Genomic DNA, 22108 nt, shown 5'->3' with positions numbered 1-22108 from the left:
ACTTTTCACTTTTTTCTCTTTGTAAGTTTTTCCATAAGTCAATATAAATTGATCACTTTAAGTTCCAGTCAGTCTGCCTCTATACATCCCTCTCAGACCTCCTTTAACACTCCACACAGTCAGTTGCATAGCCAACCATGAATGAACATGTTAATTTTTAAAACGCTCACAGCTTTTAGTCATGATGGCTGAAATGTTGAAACTAACCCTAAAGCATTGGGAGAATTATGAAACTATATGTCCCCCAACCAGGTACAATATCAGAAAATGAAGAATCTTACCTTTCTAGGAACAGGTACTTCTAACTGGGCTTGCTGCCAGTCAGGTGTGTATGACATAGGTATTTCTTACACAGGGGTAAACTGCCAAAACGACCTAGACTGGCATTCCAGTAGCTGCAGGTGTGTCACGCTTACCAGAAAACAAGTTCAAAACAGGATAAAAATACTAAAAAATTAGAAAGTAACATTATTCAATGGACGCTGCATCTTTCCTTTTCATTCTCTAATTATTACTTTCAAAGGCAATTGCTGCTCTATAAATGATATTTGATCAACTAGAAATGTAAATATTGTGGGGTTTTTTTATTGGACATTGAGATGTGAAGATGATGTGCTGGTGAAATGACTTGAAAAAATGAGTCAAAATTATTCTGTCTTATTCCAGTGTTCAGTACTAGACAGTTTAACACAATTTTGTGAAAGTTAATGCTTAGTATATCATGCAGTATGTCGTGATTCATTAACTTTGACAGGTACAGAGCAAACTGTAAAGTATGCTCTCCAACTGTGAGGCAGGCCGAGATGTTTGGAGGTGGACAACCAGCTAAAAAATAAGAAGTGAGTGAATTAAATTTATTAAGCACTTTTCACAGACACACACACAAAAAACATTTGTTTCTCTCTTCTAAGTTCCTTTTAGTAAATGATTTATTAATTAATCAACATACTCATTTATTCAAAGACCCAGACAGAATTTTAATTTGTTTGAAGGTCTGACTCTCAGTACACCATTTCAAAAGTGTTTTATTTGTTGTTATCCATCTTCTGCCTGGCCCTTACTCTGAGTCTCTCTCTGAATTCTCAGACCTATCTGATTTAGTGCTTGGTGTAGAAAAAAAAATATTATAGCGGGTTAACTTTGTAGATGTAGATGCTGAAAATGACGGCCTTAACACTGCCTTTTCTGACAGATGGTAAACCTCTAGGGTCCACGGATAGTGCGTCCAAATCACATGACCAATTTAAGATGACATAGCAACAAGGGACAGCCATCCTGAGTCTCGAGCTTGTGTTGGAAGTACAGACTTTAAGCTATACACCAGTTTTTAAATTGTGTTGATAGGCCACGCAAAACCAGAGTAATGATAAAAAAATATATATGCAGTGTTTTTGCCTGAATACTATCATCATGTTTACTGCAGTAAGAAATGGTAAAAGCAGAGAGATGAGGCAACTGCTGAATGTCACAGGCAGACTGCAGTGTAAGCGCTGTCTCCAGGTGGAAAACAGGAGGAGTGAAAAACCTCCTGTTTTCAGGCCTGCAGGTACCAGGCTTGTGATGTGTTCTTCTGTCTTATAGTAGACAGAAACTATTTTTTGGAGTGGCACAAATAATTTCTTATTTGATGCAGAAAACCTGATTTTTCGGTAAATAGTTTTAAATGGTTCTTTAAAAAAAAGGTCAATAGTTGGATACAACTTTGTTGTTTGCAAACTTGTGCTTACATTTGCATAAGTTGATAAATGATTAGTTAAACATGTTTGTGGTTTTCAGAATCAGAATACTTTATTAATCCCGAAGGAAATTAGGGTTACAGCAGGCAGCACACTAATGGCGCATGCGCACTTACAAAGGAACCTTCTGACCAAACTTACACAAACAACACATTGGGAAGACATGTCAGAGAGGTAGGCTGATAGGAAAAAAACAACGAAAATACATAACATGAGGTGAGAGGAGGAGAAAAACAAATTCCACTCAGACTGAGCTCCTACTGGGAGAACAGTTTGATAACAGAAAAAAACACCTCAGCACAAAAAGCACATGACTATCAATACACCATAGAAACACAAGACAAGCAACAGGGGTGGGTAAGGGTGAGAGAGAGCCGGTGTAGACAGCGCATCCGGTCGTGCAGCATGTCTGCGCTGGTCCAGTCGACCGCCATCTTCCCCGGGAGGGGACAAGCATCGAAGGCGTTTGGAAAGGGAGGGGGGATGAGTGTGTATCAGTGTATGTGTGTGTGTGTCCAGAGTTCAGCTGAGACAGTGTCCTTCACCCTGCCAGGCTAAGTAAACAGTCTTCCAGCCAACCCAGGTGGCCTTGAATGGGAAGAACAGTCTAAGCACAGTCCGTTATCAGGGTGTTGTTGTTCAGCTCCAGCCTTGAGACCGCAGCTGGCGCCGAAGGGATAGCCGCATGAAGTAATGTTTTTACTTTAGTGCGAACAACTCATGAGAATTTCAAAGCTGTTCTAACAGTCCGACACTGGTCTCTCAATCTCCCGTTGGAGAGCTGTGAGCTTCTCCATGATGTTATCAACCTTATGCTCCGTGATGTTGTCATTCTTGTGCTCAAGAGCAGATTCTGAGAACTCACGACCGCAGTGAGCTTCTCCAAGATGTGATCCAATTTGCGCTCAGAGGTCTTATTCTGAGTATTTACGGCAGCCGTAAGCTTCTCCAAGATCTTATCCATGCTGCACTCAATGAGCCCATTTTGAGAACTCACGCCTCGTCCCATCGTTTCAATCCCAGTGGGCAGCCTTGTGGGGGTTTGAACAGCCGGTTCCGCTTTCTTTATTCTTCGATAAGCCAGGGCCAAGCCAGCTCCGATCAGCAAGAAAACAGTGAAAACAGTGAAAAATTTAAGTTTCTTCTACTCAGATTTTATGTTTTTTGTCTGATTTTAGATCAATGTTAAGTATGACAGTAAGTCAAAATGAAAAACAAACAAACAGTAAATTCAAACATTTGAGGTTGTGCTCAAAAGAATGATACCAAATAAGGCAATGTAAACATTTTTTAAAGGTGAAATATAGAGGTAAAATAAAAAGTCAAAAATGGCCAATTACACCGTGGACCCCACAGGGTTAAAAGACCTCAGTCTTTTAGTCATGATGGCTGAAATGTTGAAACTATCACCCTATCACCCTCACTAATGCATCCAACCACCATAGAGTCAAAGAACTTCTAAAGAAGGTCTCTGTGCTTTGGCTGAAGTCTGTGGTGTAGAGGGTGAATAGGAAAGGGAAGAGGATGGTCCCTTGTGGTGCCCCTGTGTTGCTGATCATCTTGTCACACACACAGTGTTGAATACGCACATATTGTGTTCTTCATGTCAGGTAATCAACAATCCAGGACACATGAGAGGCATCCTCCTGCAGAGCTTACAGCTTATTACCTAGGATGGTCAGTCTGATGGTATTTATTACACTGGAAAAGTCGAAAAACATGACCCTCACAGTGCTTGCCGGCTGGTCCAGATGGGCATAGACACACTTGAGCAGTTAAATGATGCCTGAGAATAGGTCGGAGATGGTCAAGGATGAGTCTTTCCAGGGTCTTCATGATGTAGAAAGTCACAACCCGTTCTCACTCCCGAGGCGTAAAATACTGACGATTTGTCACGTCCCTTAACTTCTCATGCTGACGCTAAAGGTACCCTTCCACGTTTTTATGTGACGCTGTGGGTTGTCAATTCATTCCAATATGATCCCGCTCGCGGCGATCAGAGACGCTTCAAGCAGAGGCTCCAGCCATCCATTTACACCAAATAATAACCCCGTCACGGCGAAACATGACGCCGTGAAGCACAATCTAACTATAGAACCGGGGACCCTCTCCGCGAACGGGTTTTTCTCCCGAATTTAATGCTTTCTTTTAATGACATCGTTAACATTTCTCAACAAAAACACATGAAAGTATCACTGATAATTCAACAATAAAATCGCTTCATGTTGTGGCCATCACACAGTGTTTTTCAAAGTGATTCACGATCTGAAAGTGCGATCTGTTAGTTTTGGATGCGCTCGGCTCCAACCAATCAGACCAATTTATGCAGACAACGCACTAATCCCGTAACTGCACACTACCCATAATCTTCAACCGCCGTTGCTATGGAAATGAAGATAACAACAGCTTGGTGCTACCCGTTATTCCTTTATTTACTCTAAAATAATAACCATTGATAATGCGAAAATAAACTGGCCCAGTGTTTAATTATGTAATTACAAATTGCAAATTTATTTTTATTTATTTTATTTTTTACAAATTGCAATATTTATCTACAGCGCGCCTTTAGCGACACGTCAACAGATCTTAAGCAAGGCGATTGGATGGTTTTTACTGCAATGCATCTTGGGAGTCGTAGTAAATGTATCTTTCAACTCACGGTCCTGCAGGAATTTTCTGACTCGACACAGATCTTAGCTAGGTAAGTTGTGATAAACTGTGGGTAATTTGCATGTTCACTGAAATATTAATCAGCTGATATTAAACTTGAAATGTTTTCACAGAGCAGTCTGTGTACCAAGAGAACTACTTCTGCAAAAGTTTATTTAATTTTTCTTTGTGATGTATTCCCATGTGTAAGACACTTGCTTAGCCAGCCAGCTAATGTTAGTACTGCTCTATTTTAGCAATGTATCTTTTCTTTAATCAATTCGGTTTTTTTAACCCTATTCACGTAATTAACTCAATATTAACAACTTTAATCTCTAATCGATTTTTTTTCTAAATATGGTGTAATAATGCCTCGTAATATAAGTTATTTCTTTGGTCATAAATTATTTTTGTAATCATTTAACCAAAGCAGACCTGAAATAATCCCTACATGTTACATTTTCATTTGCAGACATGACAAAACCAAAAACCAAACCATGCCCTTCCTGTCAGGCTCCAAACACCTGCAACAGGAAGACATGCAGTGGATGCCTGGGCAGCCTGAACATAAAGGAGGGATTGAAAAAAAAACAAGAACAGTTTAAAAACATTAACTGGGCTGCCTCTGTTAAGAAAAACAGAAATGCGAGCAGGGTGGTTAATTCAGCCCAGTTGTCAGTAAGTTTAAAAGTTCTGATCTAATAAGTGGTTGGTCTGCTAGACAATTCTTTATTAATCACAGTTGTCAATGTTTTCTTGTATATCACGAAGTAAGAAACTAACAAGACAGGTATATACACATAAAAGAGCATAAATAAAAAAGATATTCATATCAGAATAACATCATCACACTAAAGACATCAAACTACGAAAAACTTGTTAAAAACTATTTTTATTTAAGCTACTTCTGAATTTTAATTTAATCGGCTATTAACTGAGAGACAAAACATTTCAAGATGGATTTTATCATACATTTACAGGTTTGGTCACCATAAATACTTTTTAACTATCTACAACAATAAAACAACAAAGATGTGAAACTTAAACATCAATTTGCTTACACGAAAGACTGGCTGCATATGTTTTTCTTTGTTGTTCTTGCAGGTTTCCAAACTTCATGCCCTGGGCTACCAGCCTATTCTGTTTCTTGGACAGTTTGACCGTAAGGGCCGTATAGTAGGGGATGTGATCACTCAGATCCAACCAGCGGAAGGTGCTGCACGTGACATCCTCATGAAGATGAGGAAGCTTTATGAACACCTTCTGAGAAGTAAGATATGCTTTGTCCATTATCTGTAACCAGGTGTCCTTATCAGGTAGCCCATCCTCATAGGTACACCCTAGATAAGAAAGCAGATCATCACGGGGTACACAGAGACAAACAAGATGGTGAGGATGAGGATAGTTAACAGTCACCAGCTATTCTATTTTACTCTACTCTATTCTGTCCTATTCTATTCTATTATTCAGCCAAGGTTCAGACCAGTAACCGTCTTGCTGTGAGGTGACAGCTGCTCTACATGTCCTGTTGCTAACATGAAAATAGTGTTATATATGCCTTATTACCTCCCCATGTGGCGTTCACATCACCAAAGCTAGCCATACTGAACCTCTGGTGTTACCCACCTGAACAATTTTGTATGTGTGTGTGTGTGTATAGTATGGTCTTTCACACTCATGTATATACAAATGTAATTTTAAAAATCTTCACGAAAACCAGACCTGATAATTCTCTTCGAGACTTTCTAGTATAACAAATGTTATATAATGTTACCAATATGAACACCATGATTCTTAAATAACTTATATACTTCTTAAGAGGTTACCTGATTACCTTCCTTAGGTAGTTAGCATCACCATTGTACAAAACTCTTAAGTCACAGCACTAGCTTTAAGTGTCAAATGTTATGCACTACAAATTCAGGTAAGTAGTGTCATCAGAGGAAAAAAATCATTAGCTATCTGGATTTATAGTCACACTCATTAATTTATTCATGTACAATGTAGAAAAGCACTACAGATGTCACACTACCCCCGAGGGCACTTGTACTGAATGATTTGGGTCAGTGAGGGTGTGAGATGACTTATTTGATGCCAATATTTACAAGTTGTAACTTTAGTAAAAAATTAACTGAAAACATGCAAATCACTACTTATTATGTGTTTATGTGTACTGTACATTTTTTCAACCCATTTTAATGAATGTGTAATATTTAAAATTTTGCAGAATTACAAGCTTCACCTCCTGCTGAAAGTTCTACACCAGCAGCTGGACCATCCTCTGCTGACAATGTGGATGCTGGACCAGTCCCAGACCCAGAGGCTCTAAACGAGGAATTTATTCTTCATTTAGAGCCTGTACCAACATCTTCCCTCTGTCAGCCTCCTGCATCTTCCTCTCTGTCTCTGCTTCCTCCTGCATCTTCCTCTCCGTCTCTGCTTCCTCCTGCATCTTCCTCTCTGTCTCTGCTTCCTCCTGCATCTTCCTCTCCATCTCTGCTTCCTCCTGCATCTTCCTCTCCGTCTCTGCTTCCTCCTGCATCTTCCTCTCCATCTCTACTTCCTCCTGCATCCTCCTCTCCATCTCTGCTTCCTCCTGCATCTTCCTCTCCGTCTCTACTTCCTCCTGCATCCTCCTCTCCATCTCTGCTTCCTCCTGCATCCTCCTCTCCGTCTCTGCTTCCTCCTGCATCTTCCTCTCCGTCTCTACTTCCTCCTGCATCCCCCTCTCTGTCTCTGCTTCCTCCTGCATCCTCCTCTCCGTCTCTGCTTCCTCCTGCATCTTCCTCTCCATCTCTACTTCCTCCTGCATCTTCCTCTCTCCGTCTCTGCTTCCTCCTGCATCTTCCTCTCCGTCTCTGCTTCCTCCTGCATCTTCCTCTCTGTCTCTGCTTCCTCCTGCATCCTCCTCTCCATCTCCACATCCTGCATCTCCCTCAATTTCTACGGTGTACACCTCTGATGTCCCAAACAAAAAAAGGACAAGGAAAGGTTAGACGTTATGGTATTGTAAGTGTACGAAACACATGACAGGTTCGTTAAGTTTGTTAAGATTTCTTTTTCTTAATGTTTGCATTATCTCCAGTTTTACAGACCTCATGTAAATATTTCATTTGTTATTTTTCAGAATGCCGAAAACACCGTACCCAGAAAATTTTCAAATATGAAGAGATAGTAGACAGGAGAGTTGTAAATGTAAGTAATTTAGCCTGCTGTTGTGCAGATTTGTTTGCATCTTTGGACTTCCCGGATTTGAACTGTGCCTGACTGACTATCCATGAGCTTTTGTGTTTGTTGAATCTACATTAATTTAGCCACTGAGTCTGTATTTTGCTCCAAATAGGACATTAAATAAGAACATACCATCTGATATGACCTGGTCGTGCTGCCTTCCTGGTGTTTACGTTCTTTAAAGTCCTCCTGACATCATGCTCAGAAGGAGTGATTGATGTGGAGGTGCTCCTTCCCATTCAGTAACATCTGCTTCAGTTAGTTTTGCTTGTGAGCCACAATGTAAGCAGTGTTGCTTTGCTGACATGCACTCGATGCTGGCAGTACAAGCATTGTAGTGGTTCTTATGTTTTTGTAAACTAATTTTATAATATATTGAGCCATTCAATAGTACATAAATGTTTATAAGCTCCTTTTTGTATCCAACTTGCATGTCTTTCTTAATTAACTGTTTGTTTATACCATGTTTTTCAGGAAAAAGAAGAAGTTAAAGTCAAGTGGAAGCCCTGCTTAACATGGTATGTAGTAACAACGGGAACAGACATTCATATTGTTGATAAATAGTTCTCACCTCAATTTGAATTCATGTATTTGAACTAAAGTAAATTGAGAGCTTTTAGCAATCAAGCTGCTCTTCTGTGAGGAGCTTGATAGCAGTCCACCTCCAAAGTCCATTATGAGTTTTGGAGGTGGACATGGTCAACACTTTTAAGAGTAGGCATAAGACTTTACTTCTTTATAGAGCTTATAGTTAGGGCTGGTTCAGGTCAGCCTTTAGTTATGCTGTCATAGGACCAGACGGCTGTGGGTTAGTGTCCCCCCCCCTCTCTCTCTCTCTCTCTCTCTCTCTCCTCTGTCTGTCTCTTTCAGGGTTATGCAGGCTCAGTATTGGTTGAAGATGCAGTCACATCTCCTTTTACTAAAAACTCTCCCCCTCTCCCTCACCATCTGTAAGCATACATGTCTCAGTAATGCAGTTCATGCATGTTACTAACTAAACTTCTTCCCTGGAGTTTCTGTGCTCTCTCATCCAGCAGGTTCCGATGGATCGTGGCTGCTGCTGTGGTCCTGTTTGACATCTACTACATATATTATTAGTCTCTGACTTGATTTGATCAATTTATATTACAATGAAGGTGTATAAAGTATGACATGAATATAGAAGATATTTCATCCTAAAAAATTGTCATATGTCACAACCTAAATTATCCTATTTTGTGTGTGGTTGTGGTTGTTGTTTGTTATGTTTTTCTCCTGACAGTGGCAAAGTATGGGATGACACATGGGAACCGGCGCAGTTTTACACACAGTAAACCAGGCACCACAGGTCGCAGAGATGGCACAGTTCACAGTTTGTAGTTCAGCATAAAAGTTCAAAATAAAATATTTTCTATACATTTCAACCAGTGCCAGTCTCTGTTTCACTCTCTAAGTGGCTTTTGTACCTAACACATTCATGAATCTGATCGATCAATAATATCTTCCCTGCACTCAATATCTCATAGTTTTACATATCAGCCAACATTATTGTCTACATTCTCATAAATATAGAAGTGACTTGCTTATTATAACATATTACAAGTTAAAGTAAATAACACCTACTGTGTATGGGAGCATAAAGCAAAGTTAACTGCACCAGTACCAGCTTCAGAACATATTGTATATTATATGTTTCTACCTTTTGCAATATGTCATGTTTAGATGCAGTGACAATTGCACATTTGGAGTTGTGGTCATATGTGGTTTTTACATACAGGGTATTAGAAAAGAAATTGACATTTTTTGCTATTTTTCTTGTTTGTTTGCAAATTATTATTGTGTACATATTACATATGTAACATTATTGTTAATATTATTAGATATCAAAGATACAATTTGATTAAGGGTTTTCCTGTCATAATTTCAATAAAAATGCAATTACACAAGTAAACAATAGGATCAAAATAAACTTTTAAAAAGTCTATTGATCTATTGAAAATGCTGATTTTCAAAACATTCTAGAGGAAAAAAGAGATAAAATAATCTGAATAATAACAGTGATCTTGGATGATGATGGAGGCTTGAATGGATTATTCTGTTTCAATCAATAGGTTTGTATCTATGACAATAATTTGATAAGTTTAACAGGTTGGTTTAGGCCTGGCAATACAGCAAATATTCACAAACTTTGGTTTTTGACGAATGTTTATCTTTTTGGGGATGAATCTATCTGGCAAAATGATACAACCCTTTTAACCTCATCTTTATGTCTATCATGTGGCTATGATACTGGATTTTGGTTTGATGCATATGCAGGTTACAGCTGGGGAATGGCAGTATGTTGTGGGTTGATTTGGCATGTTCAACCATTGTTACACCAAACTCTCTCACTTATAACATGATCAAGGCCTCTTACTCAGTGTCATGGATTTTCTAGACTTTTGGGGACACAGGGCCAAAGTCTGAGGCAATAAGTCAGATCAAAGAAGGCAATGATTCTAAAATGGGAGTTTTACTTATGTCATTATATATATCCAGGAATATGTGCCTGAGGATAGTTGTCATGAAATCAATATTAAATCAAAGTATTACTTAATTACCACAGCTGACACGAGTTCTCCATAGCTGCCTGCTGTCTCAGGATCTGTCTCCAAAAAGGACCAGGGAGCGCTAACATGTTATGTTCTAAACCAGGGCTGCCCAATCCCAGTCCTCGAGAGCTACTATCCTGCAGCTTTTAGATGCATCCCTACTCCAACACAGCTGAATCAAATGGTTTGATTACCTCTTCAGCATGCCATCATGTTTGGCAAAGGCCTGATAGCAAGCCATTCACTTGATTCGGGTGTGTGGGAACAAGGATGCATCTAAAAGCTGCAGGACGGTAGCTCTCGAGGACCGGGATTGGGCACCCCTGAACTGATGAAGAAAATGCACATTAAAGATAATATAAACTTACTGAGTGAAGTAATATCAAGAGGATTCCTTTAGCTCCTATTGGGTTGGTTCCTTGATCAATGCAATACAGAATCATTAATCTGGTTTTATGTAATGTCCTTAAAACATGTCAAAATGAGGCTCACTAGTCTGTGTGGCCTCCACATGCCTGTATGACCTCCCTACAACACCTGGGCATGCTCCTGATGAAGTGGCAGATGCTCTCCTGAGGGATCTCCTCCCAGACTCCTGGACATTTTGTGGTGCAGTTGGTGGATGGAGCGAGACATGATGTCCCAGATGTCCTCAATTGGATTCAGGTCTGGGGAATGGGCGGGCCAGTCCACAGCATCAATGCCTTCGTCTTGCAGGAACTGCTGACACACTCCAGCCATATGAGGTCTAGCATTGTCTTGCATTAGGAGGCACCCGGGGCCAACCGCACCAGCATATGATCTCACAAGGGGTCTGAGCATCTCATCTCAGTACCTAATGGCAGTCAGGCTACCTCTGCCGAACACATGGAGGGCTGTGCGGTCCCCAAAGAGATGCCACCCCACACCAAAACTGACCCAATGCCAAACCGACATGCTGGAGGATGTTGCAGGCAGCAGAAGGTTCTTCACGGCGTCTCCAGACTCTGTCCCAAGTGCTCAGTGTGAACCTGCTTTCATCTGTGAGGAGCACAGGGCAGGAGTCGGGCCCTCATACCACCCTCATGGAGTCCATTTCTGACCGTTTGAGCAGACGTGCACATTTGTGGCCTGCTGGAGGTCATTTTGCACGGCTCTGGCCTTTCTTTCCTACTGCACAGTACCTTCCCTTACCATTTGTTTCCTACTCTTTTACTTCTTCTTTGATGATGGTTGTCTTTCATTTGCTCTGGGGCGAGTCAGTGGCTCGGGTGCATTCGGGGACTGTCAGCTCACCAGTGTGCTGGCATGCTTAACAAACACACCGCTACAGCAAACATATCAATTGTACTTGCTGATTTCTTCGACAAAACACTGAACAAAAAATTTACTTGTGAGTGTGCTGCCTCGTGCTTTTAAATTTTGTGATAATTTGAGCAGCCCAGAAAGCATCCCATAAATTAAATTATGTTAGTCTATCTGAACATGTACACTAGTCATTAAATTACATGGGAAAGCATGATTATGGGTAAACAACTGCACCAAGGAAATTCCATTTTTCTTCTCAAAATGTAAAATGTCTGTTGAAAAATCACATTAAACAGAGATGTGATTCACTTTTTATTTTACCAAAAATAACATCAAGGATGACACAATCAGTCTTCATCAGAAGTGCTCAAATCACTCTCAGTGGCATCGTCTGGAATGTCTTCCTCCTCCTCCGAGTCCATTTCCAGGAGTGGTTGGTAGCTGAGGATTCTCTTGTACATGTCCTTTACTTTGAGCATTTCAGCTTTCAGTTCACTTTGTTTTTTTAAAACCAGGCTATGGAGTCCCTTCTGTGCATCCGCCGACATGCCAACAAGGGAGGCTGTAAAAAGAACAAAACAAATAAATATGAGTAAAGTAAAACAAACAAACAAACAACAAAAACCTCACCTCATAAACACAAGGAATTAGGATCCTGTAATTAAACTTTTTTTTAAAGGGAGAAGGCAGTGTTAGCTAGCAATCTAGATATAGGTAAAAGATCCAGTAAGACTTTAGCATCTGCTCTTATTTTCAATCGATTCGTCAAAAAATGAATAAATAAAGTGCTTACAGTCTGAGGAGATTGTCCCCAACACCACAGATCGCATTCGCAACACTGTCCAGTGATGCCGCATCTCCCTGCAAAGGATCATCTCCTCCTCTCTCAGGCGCCTCACAGCCATCACCTTCTCAAAGACCTTTCTCTTTGTCTGGAGGTCTGCAGCAGCTACAGTTTAACAACATCAGATGGGAAAACATAGTAGCACGTTATGACTCAAGAACCAAACATTCAACTACTGCTCAGATACTGGGAGTTTATTTAAAAAGGATATTTATAAATCAAGAGCTTACGTTCACTTGTGCTCTGCCAGGGCCAAATGTCGGTCTGGATGAGGGCTTCACTGGATACGATTTGCTTTGTTGGTTCAGCAAGCTTGTTGTAGTCGTCAACAGCAGCCGCCAAGCGTTTCTTCTCATCTAAGATGACCTTGCGAATTCTGTGTCGCCTCTTGTTGCTATCTGTAAATAATCATAAAAAAATTCACACCTTCACATAATGTATATATTTACATTTTAATCTACACTCATCAATTTGTTTGCTAGAACACGCATCACATCCAGATTAAACAAACCTGGATCTGATTTTATTCTGTTTACAAAGTAGCTGTACAAATTAAGTATCAAACGGTCCATTTCAAAGAAACTGGGACGTACCATTTTGTCTGTAAAGACTTTGTGTTCGCACTCTGATGATGACGACAAGCTCCTCTATTCGTGCCTGCAACGCTCCAAGGCTGCCATCAGTTTGATCAGTTTCTAAGTGAGAGGAATATTAATCAGAATACAGGATGAGTAACAGTCACCAAACTACAGTGGACTCTGTAATCACTGACTTGATGACATTCATTATAAGACATCTGTAGCCTTCATGTGCTGCATTATCATTAGATAACAAGTATGTCGGTGTTCAGGTTTATAAAACCAACTAGTACGACATCATTTCAACCCAGGTTCAATCCAATTTGATGAAACGCAACAACTCTGCCATAAATTCTGCTTGTACAAAACTTATTTTTCATTGTTTGTTGACACTGTCAGAAAGATATTAACTCTACCTTAAGTTCTTTAATGAGGCCATGGTGGGTCCTATGGTGCATTATATTGAGACTCACCTTCAGCCCATTTCTGCACATCGGCCACCCATTGCTGCAGTGTGTCGTCATCCACACCCAGCTCATTTTTGGTCGCATTCAGGCTCTCCACTTGTTCTCTAAGGATCCTTATGATCTAAGAATACATTAATAAATGTCATTCACATTGATGTTTTTAGAGTACAGGTGTTTTTCCCCCATTACCACACACATTAAAATGGTTTTTGAAAAAAAAAAAAAAAATAAAATAAATCACCTTGAGATATCTCTGGCTCAAAGTGCGGCCCAGTTGTTCCACTTTCCTTTTGTTCCACCCCAAAGCCAGGAGGGTCAGCATGTCTGTTCGCCCTGCATTTCAATTAGTATACAAATAAGAATTAATGAGCAAGATACTGAGTGGAATCTCAGACACGAACACATACCTGCTTTAGACATGTACTTCGTTGTGATGGCCGCCCTAGACAGGAAACTGTTTACTTGTTCCACCTCTTCTCCAACTGTTGAACCGGCCCCATCCTGAAACGCACCTCCCCATTTGATCTATAGAAAGGAGGTCACAATACATGACTGCTGAATTCATTCAACCTTATAACAAAATGTCTCAAACTAATCCAAAACTACAAGCTGCAGTATACCTCGCATTTCCAAGTGTGAGCCTTTGCATGCATGACGGAGAGAAAAGGACGCATTGACAAGAGGTTCCTCAGCTCAGGGCACTGCTGAGCCACCTTGGTTAAATAGGGGAAATATTTACAGGCCACATCGGAGCAAAGGAACGTAATATGTCCTGGGACGTTAGCTGCCAACTTCCTCTGGAGAAAAAGGGGGTAAGCAAAGATCTCCCCTCGAAACATGTTCAATGCAGCTAAGAGGACTCCGTGGCGACAAACAGCTATTTCCATGCCCTCTTCATCCAACTTCCCAGTGGACTTTTTGGACGACTCCTTTGCTGCAGTCCAAGATGAAGATCCGCACAACCCTTTCCCCGGGACCTATACACTCAAAGATTTTAACATAAAAGACATGACATGATTAAGCCCTATCAGGGACAAACTTTTTAAAACAAATGCATAGCAATTAGCTGAATTAGTGTTAAGTCACACAAGACCTCATATCTCCCCAGGACAGCACTGATAACACAAAATAAAAATCATGTTGTTTTTGTTTGTTTTTTTAAATACACATGGTGACAAAAGAAAGTATACATTAAGATAAAGTAAAGTAAATAATATTACGACAACACCAAGAGAAAAATAAAATAAATATCCACCCATCCATATATGTATATACACACACACACACACACACACACACGAATGTGTATATGGTTATGGCATTAACGTCATTTTAACAAGATTAACGCTAACAGCACTAATATATATATATATGTGTATCTTACATGATTTGTATGTCTCTGGATGTATTTCACAAACTCAGCAACGTCCTCATCTTTTTCAATGAAGACACCTTCAAAGTTCCCCTGCTCTGAAGTGCTGGACAAACACAGTGACAGTTGTTTGAAAAGAAACATTAAAATACATTTTTCTACAAATCCATATTTGATTTATGTACACAATGCATAACGTACCTTGCATTAGATTGAAAGCGATAAAGCTTACGGTTTCCATCAACTGAGACGGCAAGCATGTCTGGAGTGCAGGCAGGGCAGCTAAAGCATGGCTCCTTGCACATCCTGTCCACCTCAAACTTTACAGCACTCCACTCCAAGAAACTTCTACTGAAGGCATCAGCTGATATTCGGCCAGTCTTTTAATAGAGGGCATACAACAGAATATTCAAGGACAGTCATCATAAACATTGATTTGCACAATTTCCTTAAACTTGGCAAATTTAGAAACTCACCCTTCCAAAATGGGCTGTTCGTTCATCCAGCATTTTGACAAATGCCTTAAGTGACATCCCTGGTGCAGCCTTCTTAATGTCATAGAAAGACTGAAAGACATCCATTGAAAACAGGGTGCAGAAATTTAAGGTGCCAGGCCAATATCCACTACCCAGGATGTCCTTAACTGAGGGGGACCACATTAGGCCACAGCTGGTGCATCTCACCACTGGCAGTGCAAGGTTATAACGGCCTTTAGAAAGGATAAGGATAAATTCAGTCATGGCTCAAAGCATTCATTTTTTTCATGTTGTGAGGATTTCATGTTGTTTTCAAATTGATCTGGTAAATCCAAATGACCTTTGACAGGTGCCCACATACATACATACTGCGGGCCGAGGGCAATTCAAACCAAGATAGCAATGCACAATTTGCAATTAAACCTCCAAACACATCTACTGTGTATGTAGTGTGTGACAAAAGAGCAACTTACCATTTATGGTTACAAGAGCCACAATTGAGCCGGGTGAAACCTCAACGTTACCTGCTGGGCAGTCACACACATGGTCTGGCCTTTGGACAGGCAACAGCCGAACTAACATTAAAACACACAATATATATATAAAAAGAATTGGAAATTAACTGATACACAATAAATATACAATAACAGCACCCACTCATAGTACATAGCAAGAAACGCATAAGACTTAAAAACCGTACCAATTGGCTTGTGAAACTCTGATGAAGGCTGCAAAAACCCTCCTGTTACTGCCTCTCTGTTGTGCAGGACAAAGCGTGTGTGAACTGCAATATCACAGTCAGCACAAAGGAATGGAAGAGGCAGGCAGTCCAGACACCTCACAACTACTTGTTTGCCACACTGACACACACGGTGTGACTGTGGATCCAGAGTAGCTAACATATTGTCTATAAGACAAGGCCTGGCCTCTTTCCACTTTTGCGAGGACACCATATTTCTGATCGCCCAGTGAGTAGCAGCTGACTCAGACGACGTCTCACAAGTCATGGCTGCGTCCTCTTCTCCATCCTCCAACAACTGAAGTAGCTCCTGACGAAGCACCTCAGTTCCATACACTAACAGAAAAAAAAAGAAAGAAAGGAAGAAACTCTTCCACATAGTGAAAAACACCCTAGGCAGTATGTTTCTTAGGACTGCACAAAAGCCCTGCCTAACTCAACTATAACAACAAATATAAAAGTAAACAGAAATCACAATATATACAAGAAGGTAAAGTACCTTTTGTTGGGTTGACACTGGTAACATAACTAGTTTCTTCACGTGGACATTGATGCTGATCTCTGGACACTGGGGGGAAAAAAGAGATTGAAGAATATTTAATTACTGAAATTGTTTGGTGAAAACAAGTTGTGAGATAAAACCAATGGTTGTGTGAACACTGACCACCTGGCATGCAAGTAGTACTTCGACTGGTTGATGGCCTTTGAGGAATAAAATCTCCCTGTCTGTCACGTTTTTTCCAGCGCACTGGTCTTGGCTGAGGTTCACTCTGTGCATCATTCTACCAATTAACAAGGAACAAAGGGAACACCTAAAATACAGTCTATGATTAAAGCAAAGATTATCAAACATCTTAAGTTAACCAACTTAATTTGACATAAACTTGTATATACACATATATAAAAATTTATTAAAAAAAAATAATAATAAAATAAAATAAAAATAAAATAAAATAAAATTAATAAAAATTAATAATATAACGTTTACTTTACCTGCATATCTTGAAGGAGTTCGTCAGCAGCCTGAAGCTCTTCCTCCAGCTCGGGATCCTCTGAATCACTCATTTTCAAGCTAAAGAGGAAAGAGATTTTGCAGAACTCAGTGACATAAACACATAACTAACGCAACTCAAATGATTTTCAGTCTTGTTGCTCCGGTTAACGTTAGCAATTAACGTTAGCATCAGCCGTTTATAACGAGCTAGCAGAACTCTTAGCGCAAAAACTGCTTTACGCACCATGTGAGGGTATTTTGCAACACACAAGTCCTTTAATGTTTGTAATAGATTTAATCCATCGTTTGATTAAATGGCTAATGCTGCAGTAGCCACGTGTAGGTAGGTTACCTAGCAAGCATGCTGACGGTAGCTGTAGCCATTTTTAAATGCATTAAATCGTTTCCGAGATCAGTCACCCCTGTTTGTTTGAAGCTTTTACGAAAAACAAACTTTGAAACACACTTCAAGGTATTACTTTAAATATATGTATTTTTTTACATACCTGCATTAGAATCAATCAGTTCCGCCTCATTTTCTTATTCTTATAAATGGGTCTCTCTGTTCTCCCATCATCCTTTGCTTACACCGGTTGCGTCTGATTGGTTGGAGCCGAGCGCATCCAAAACTAACAGGAGTGGTGAATTAATCTATAAATGTGTTTTACGTGTGAAATGAAAATAATAAACCTAACAAAGGATTATGTACGTTAAATCTGCGCACTTTCAGATCGTGAATCACTTTGAAAAACACTGTGTGATGGCCACAACATGAAGCGATTTTATTGTTGAATTATCAGTGATACTTTCATGTGTTTTTGTTGAGAAATGTTAACGATGTCATTAAAAGAAAGCATTAAATTCGGGAGAAAAACCCGTTCGCGGAGAGGGTCCCCGGTTCTATAGTTAGATTGTGCTTCACGGCGTCATGTTTCGCCGTGACGGGGTTATTATTTGGTGTAAATGGATGGCTGGAGCCTCTGCTTGAAGCGTCTCTGATCGCCGCGAGCGGGATCATATTGGAATGAATTGACAACCCACAGCGTCACATAAAAACGTGGAAGGGTACCTTTAGCGTCAGCATGAGAAGTTAAGGGACGTGACAAATCGTCAGTATTTTACGCCTCGGGAGTGAGAACGGGTTGAAAGTCAGTGCCAGAGGTCTGTAATCCTGGGCGCTACTGACACGTGGCATCTTTGGCAAGGGAACGAGGCATGAGGTCTTTCACAGCACTGGGATCCTCTGTAGACTCTGACTCATCATGAACAGTTTAACCCTTAGATGCACACGTAGGGTCAAAAATGACCCCACGGGTTGTTTTTCTTCAAAATCTTTGAAATGAAAAGTTGTAATATATTCATATTCCAGGTATTCCTCATAAAATATGTTTGTAACATGAGGCCATTTGCATTTTTATTTATTTTTTCATTAATTTAAAAAAAATGCAGTTTTTGTATCACTACCCCACTCTTCCACAAGTGGGGTCAAAAATGACCCCAAGCAGTTCCTATGGAATCTTCTATGAAACTTTCATTCTTAGCAACTCTGACTGTCACACTTACACTTCTGATGGATCAGGAATTATTTTTTACACAGAAACATACATGATTTATAGTCAGGGATGCACATAAGTGGTCCGCGGGTGTGCATTCGCTGTCAAAATAAAAGTATTCCTGGAAATTCAGAGAATACGCGCTTATTTTGCGGTGGAGGAACACCAAAGTAATTGCTTACGGAGCTTGCTTCTTCGACATCTTTAAGAGTTCTGAACAAATGTTTGTCCTCCTCCAGAACATCTTATCTATGCAAACACGCATTCCAACTTCTTATCTGGTACGCGTCTATTATTTTGACAGCGAATGCGCACCTGCTGACCATTTATGTGCAGCCCTGTTTATAATTTCCTCTGCATTTCAAACATTGTCCTTTCTGATGTTTTTTTGAAATACCTGAAGTAACATGGCTACTATGAGGCCAGCTAGGATCCCTGTGGACCTTGCCCTACAAATGATCCAGGATGGATGAGATGAAGAGCCCACCGGAGGCACTGACTCAGAATCGGACATCTCAGATATAGAGGACCCAGACTATTGTCCCCCCCACTGAACAAGGCCAGTCAGACACAGATGAGTCCTCTGATGAGTTCTCTGAAGAGGAAATGGATATTGAGTCTAACAGAATGAGCCCCTCTTACTGCTCTAGCCACAATATTCTAAATTTGTCGGCCAGGGCTTGCACCTGGGTTTAGTACTGTCTCCCCAGTAAATGCATGGAAGATGTTCATGTCTGAAAATATAATAGAAGAGGTGCTGGCATGCGCAAACATGTAGGCACGAAGAGTAGCCACAGACAGGGGAATAGAGTGGAAAAATGTAATCAAACATAAGCTCCTGGCCTTCATTTGATTGACCATTCTTGCAGGAACTGAGAAGAACTGGGATGTACCAGTTGGTGTGTTTTTTGGGAGTCCTCTGCATAACCCATTGTACAAGGCCACTATGTCAATTCAAAGATTTGAACATATTCACCGTTTCTTGCACTTTGATGACAAGAGGACCAGAGCCTACCGACTGAAAACAAACCACATGGCAGCTTTCCGCTACATATGGGGCCTGTTCCTGGTCAACTGCAGGCAGAAATTCATCCTCAGTGATTGTGTTACAGTGGATGAACAACTTGTGCCTTTCAGAGGGAAGGCCCAGCTTCTGCAGTATATGCAGAGCAAGCATACAAAAGTGATACAAGGATACAAAAACTGCAATTTCTTAAAATTAATGAATAAATAAAATAAATAAAAATGCAAAGTGCCTCATGTCACAAACATGTTTTATGAGGAATAACTCAAATAGGAAAATATTACAACTCTTTGTTTTAAAGATTTTGAAGAATAACAACCGAGTTTATAGCAAAATGCATTGTTTCTATTTGGGGTCATTTTTGACCCCACTCGTGGAAGAGTGTAGGTATTGGTAGGTTGTGCATCCAAGGGTTAAGAAAGACTCCACAAAGCTGGAGGGCACAGGTCTTGAGGAGATAGGGACTTGTGTAGTTTGGTCCAGGAGACTTGCCTGAGTGGAGTCTTCTCATTTGTCTCTGGACCTGGTCATGAGTGAAAGTGACAGGTGGGGAGGGGAGTCAGGACTTTCACATGTCTTCATGCCACTCCACACCTCTCTCATGCTGTTTCCACTCCAGCTTTCTACTGTAAGCCTCTTTGATCTTGCCCTTCAGTAACGCCTCAACCATTCTCACCACCTCTCTATTGCCCACTCTGAAGCCCCTCTTCTTGTCACCGAGGAGGGATTTGATTTCCTTAGCTTGTTATTTGGGTAACAATGGACAGTCCATGTTGGGACAATGGATATGTGGATGCAGAAGCTGCAGAGAGGTGTTTAAGAGTGCAACTCTGCATCCTGATCTCAACTCTGTAAAGTCAGGTTTTGGGTGGCTTAATAAATTTGTCCAGATTTCTAGAAATGAGAGCTGCTCCATCCAAAGTGCGATAGATGCCATCTCTCCCAACAAGACCAGGTTTTCTGCAGAAAGTTTCAGAATTATTTATAAAGCCCAGATCAGACAGCTAGCAATTTAATGCAGCTAACTGGACTCCTGGTCCAGTTCGGGAGGAGACCAAACATAGTTCCAACGTTACACTAAGAACTCACTTAATTTACTAAAACATAATCACGAGCTGCTGTCAAGGTGAACTGCAAAAACCTCCCTGTCTATTTCCAGTTTGGATAGCTCTGTGCTGTCATGTAGGATTGCATGAAAAGAGCAGCAGGGCATTAGTTGGGTCCAGCTGGATGAGTGGTGTCTTGTTTTTGAACTGTCTGGCCTTCTATAGCATCAATGTGGATGTATGCGTCATTTACACAAAAGAAATTTAATTTTGCCAGTGTCATTGTGACATAACTGTGAAACCAAACTAAAGAAAAAACTGGTTGCTGCCACAGTGACAAAAGTATAATAAGGTATTTTATTTATTTGTTTTGACTTGACTGTATCTACAAATATATTTGTTACAAGCAAACATTTTTTCTTTCAGGAAAAGTCTTTCTGAGCATCTAACTTGTTTTATTCACTAGTTTTTCTTATTTTATTTTATTCTAATTGTCCTTCATAACTTTTGCACTGTCCACTTCCTGCTGTGACAAAACAAATTTCCCACGTGTGGGACTAATAAAGGTCATCTTATCTTATCTTATCTTATCTTAGTTTCACTAATTTCACTGGTTAACATAACAATGTAAGCAGCAACTATCTCTGTCTGTCTTTTTCTCTTTTTCTTATTTCTCTTCCACTAGATTTGCTCACATACTGTTTTCCTTCTCACTTTCCTGTCTGCTTCCTCTCAGACAGACAGGGCTTTTGGTCTTATTTCCTCTCATAAGAAAAAACTATTAAGAAAAGACATTAGCTTATGAATAAACAAATAGATGGCAGGAGAAAAAAAGAATGGGGGGGAAAAAGCACAAGCGATGGGTGAGAAGCATAATAATTGTGTGATTCATCCTCAGTGAACCTCCACAGTCATAGTATAATTACACATGAAAAGCTAAATTTATTGCAGCGTGCTGAGCCTCCTCATTAATTTAAAGCTGAGACAGCCATAGTGAAGGCCTTTTCTAATCCACCCACTGTTTTTCTTTTTGTTTTTTCTTCCTCTTTCCCCTCCTCTGCCATTCTCTATCTCCTCCCATTATGGAGCATTAAAATGTATATTACCCTCAGAGCTCCATTATCATAAACCACAGTTTCCCTGTGGGGTGGGGTGGCTCAGAAGAAGACCACAAGAGAAAGAGAAACAGTGAGTTAGGCTCATTATGGACAAGAAAGGCTCTCATTAACACAGCACTATCTTGGCCCCATGTCCTGCATGATAGCCACCTATTTGTTGCCTAATACCTAATAACCGCTGCAAACTTGGGAGATCCATCTCCTATAATGAGAAGTAGCACGCCTTTCCCACTCAAAAAGCTGATTGTGTGGCATCATTAACAATCACACCAACATGCACTAATTGACCGCTTTGTGCTTTTTCTCTCCCTTCCCCCTCTATGCTTACTCCTTTTGAATACATATTCACCTACTAAGACACAAACTTTTCAGTAGTTTGATTTGTTTATATTTTCTATTTCTTTTTCCTTGCTTCCTTAAACTG

The 22108-nt window shown here is 40.3% G+C and overlaps 1 protein-coding gene and 1 long non-coding RNA gene across 3 annotated transcripts; both read right to left on the bottom strand.

Moving 5' to 3' along the window:
- Positions 1–11820: 11820 nt before the first annotated feature.
- LOC134634659 (uncharacterized) lies at positions 11821–16242 on the bottom strand. 2 transcript variants are annotated; one of them, XM_063483977.1, is made up of 8 exons: positions 15911–16242; positions 15684–15785; positions 15211–15443; positions 14936–15114; positions 14747–14840; positions 13983–14339; positions 13770–13887; positions 13455–13483 (listed from the first exon to the last, which is right to left on the bottom strand). In XM_063483977.1, exons 1-8 carry the CDS (start codon positions 16215–16217, stop codon positions 13467–13469), a joined length of 1407 nt encoding a protein of 468 aa, XP_063340047.1. In that variant the 5' UTR covers positions 16218–16242; the 3' UTR covers positions 13455–13466. The 2 variants fall into 2 exon arrangements, with proteins under 2 accessions (XP_063340048.1, XP_063340047.1); XM_063483978.1 differs by lacking the exons at positions 13770–13887; positions 13983–14339; positions 14747–14840; ... (2 more) ...; positions 15684–15785; positions 15911–16242 and adding exons at positions 11821–12035; positions 12267–12422; positions 12548–12715; positions 12911–13012; positions 13604–13696 and having other exon boundaries at positions 13369–13483.
- A 206-nt stretch (positions 16243–16448) lies between these two features.
- LOC135933567 (uncharacterized) lies at positions 16449–17041 on the bottom strand. The gene is made up of 3 exons (XR_010573823.1): positions 16943–17041; positions 16614–16731; positions 16449–16517 (listed from the first exon to the last, which is right to left on the bottom strand). It is a non-coding gene; the product is annotated as an uncharacterized LOC135933567 (long non-coding RNA).
- Positions 17042–22108: the final 5067 nt, after the last annotated feature.

This window comes from Pelmatolapia mariae, linkage group LG9 (genome assembly GCF_036321145.2).
Source record: "Pelmatolapia mariae isolate MD_Pm_ZW linkage group LG9, Pm_UMD_F_2, whole genome shotgun sequence".
Classification (NCBI taxonomy): Eukaryota; Metazoa; Chordata; class Actinopteri; order Cichliformes; family Cichlidae; genus Pelmatolapia; species Pelmatolapia mariae.
The sequence above is the reverse complement of the archived record's forward strand: the minus strand, read 5'-3'. Positions and strand labels throughout refer to the sequence as shown.

Excerpts from the sequence above, each read along its gene's own strand:
- LOC134634659 (XM_063483977.1), bottom strand. The coding sequence starts at position 16,217 with ATGACTTGTGAGACGTCGTCTGAGTCAGCTGCTACTCACTGGGCGATC. Across the intron at positions 15,115-15,210 it reads GAACAGCCCATTTTGGAAGG|ACTGGCCGAATATCAGCTGA; the intron begins GTGAGTTTCTAA and ends CTCTATTAAAAG. Across the intron at positions 14,340-14,746 it reads TCCAGAGACATACAAATCAT|GTCCCGGGGAAAGGGTTGTG; the intron begins GTAAGATACACA and ends TTGAGTGTATAG.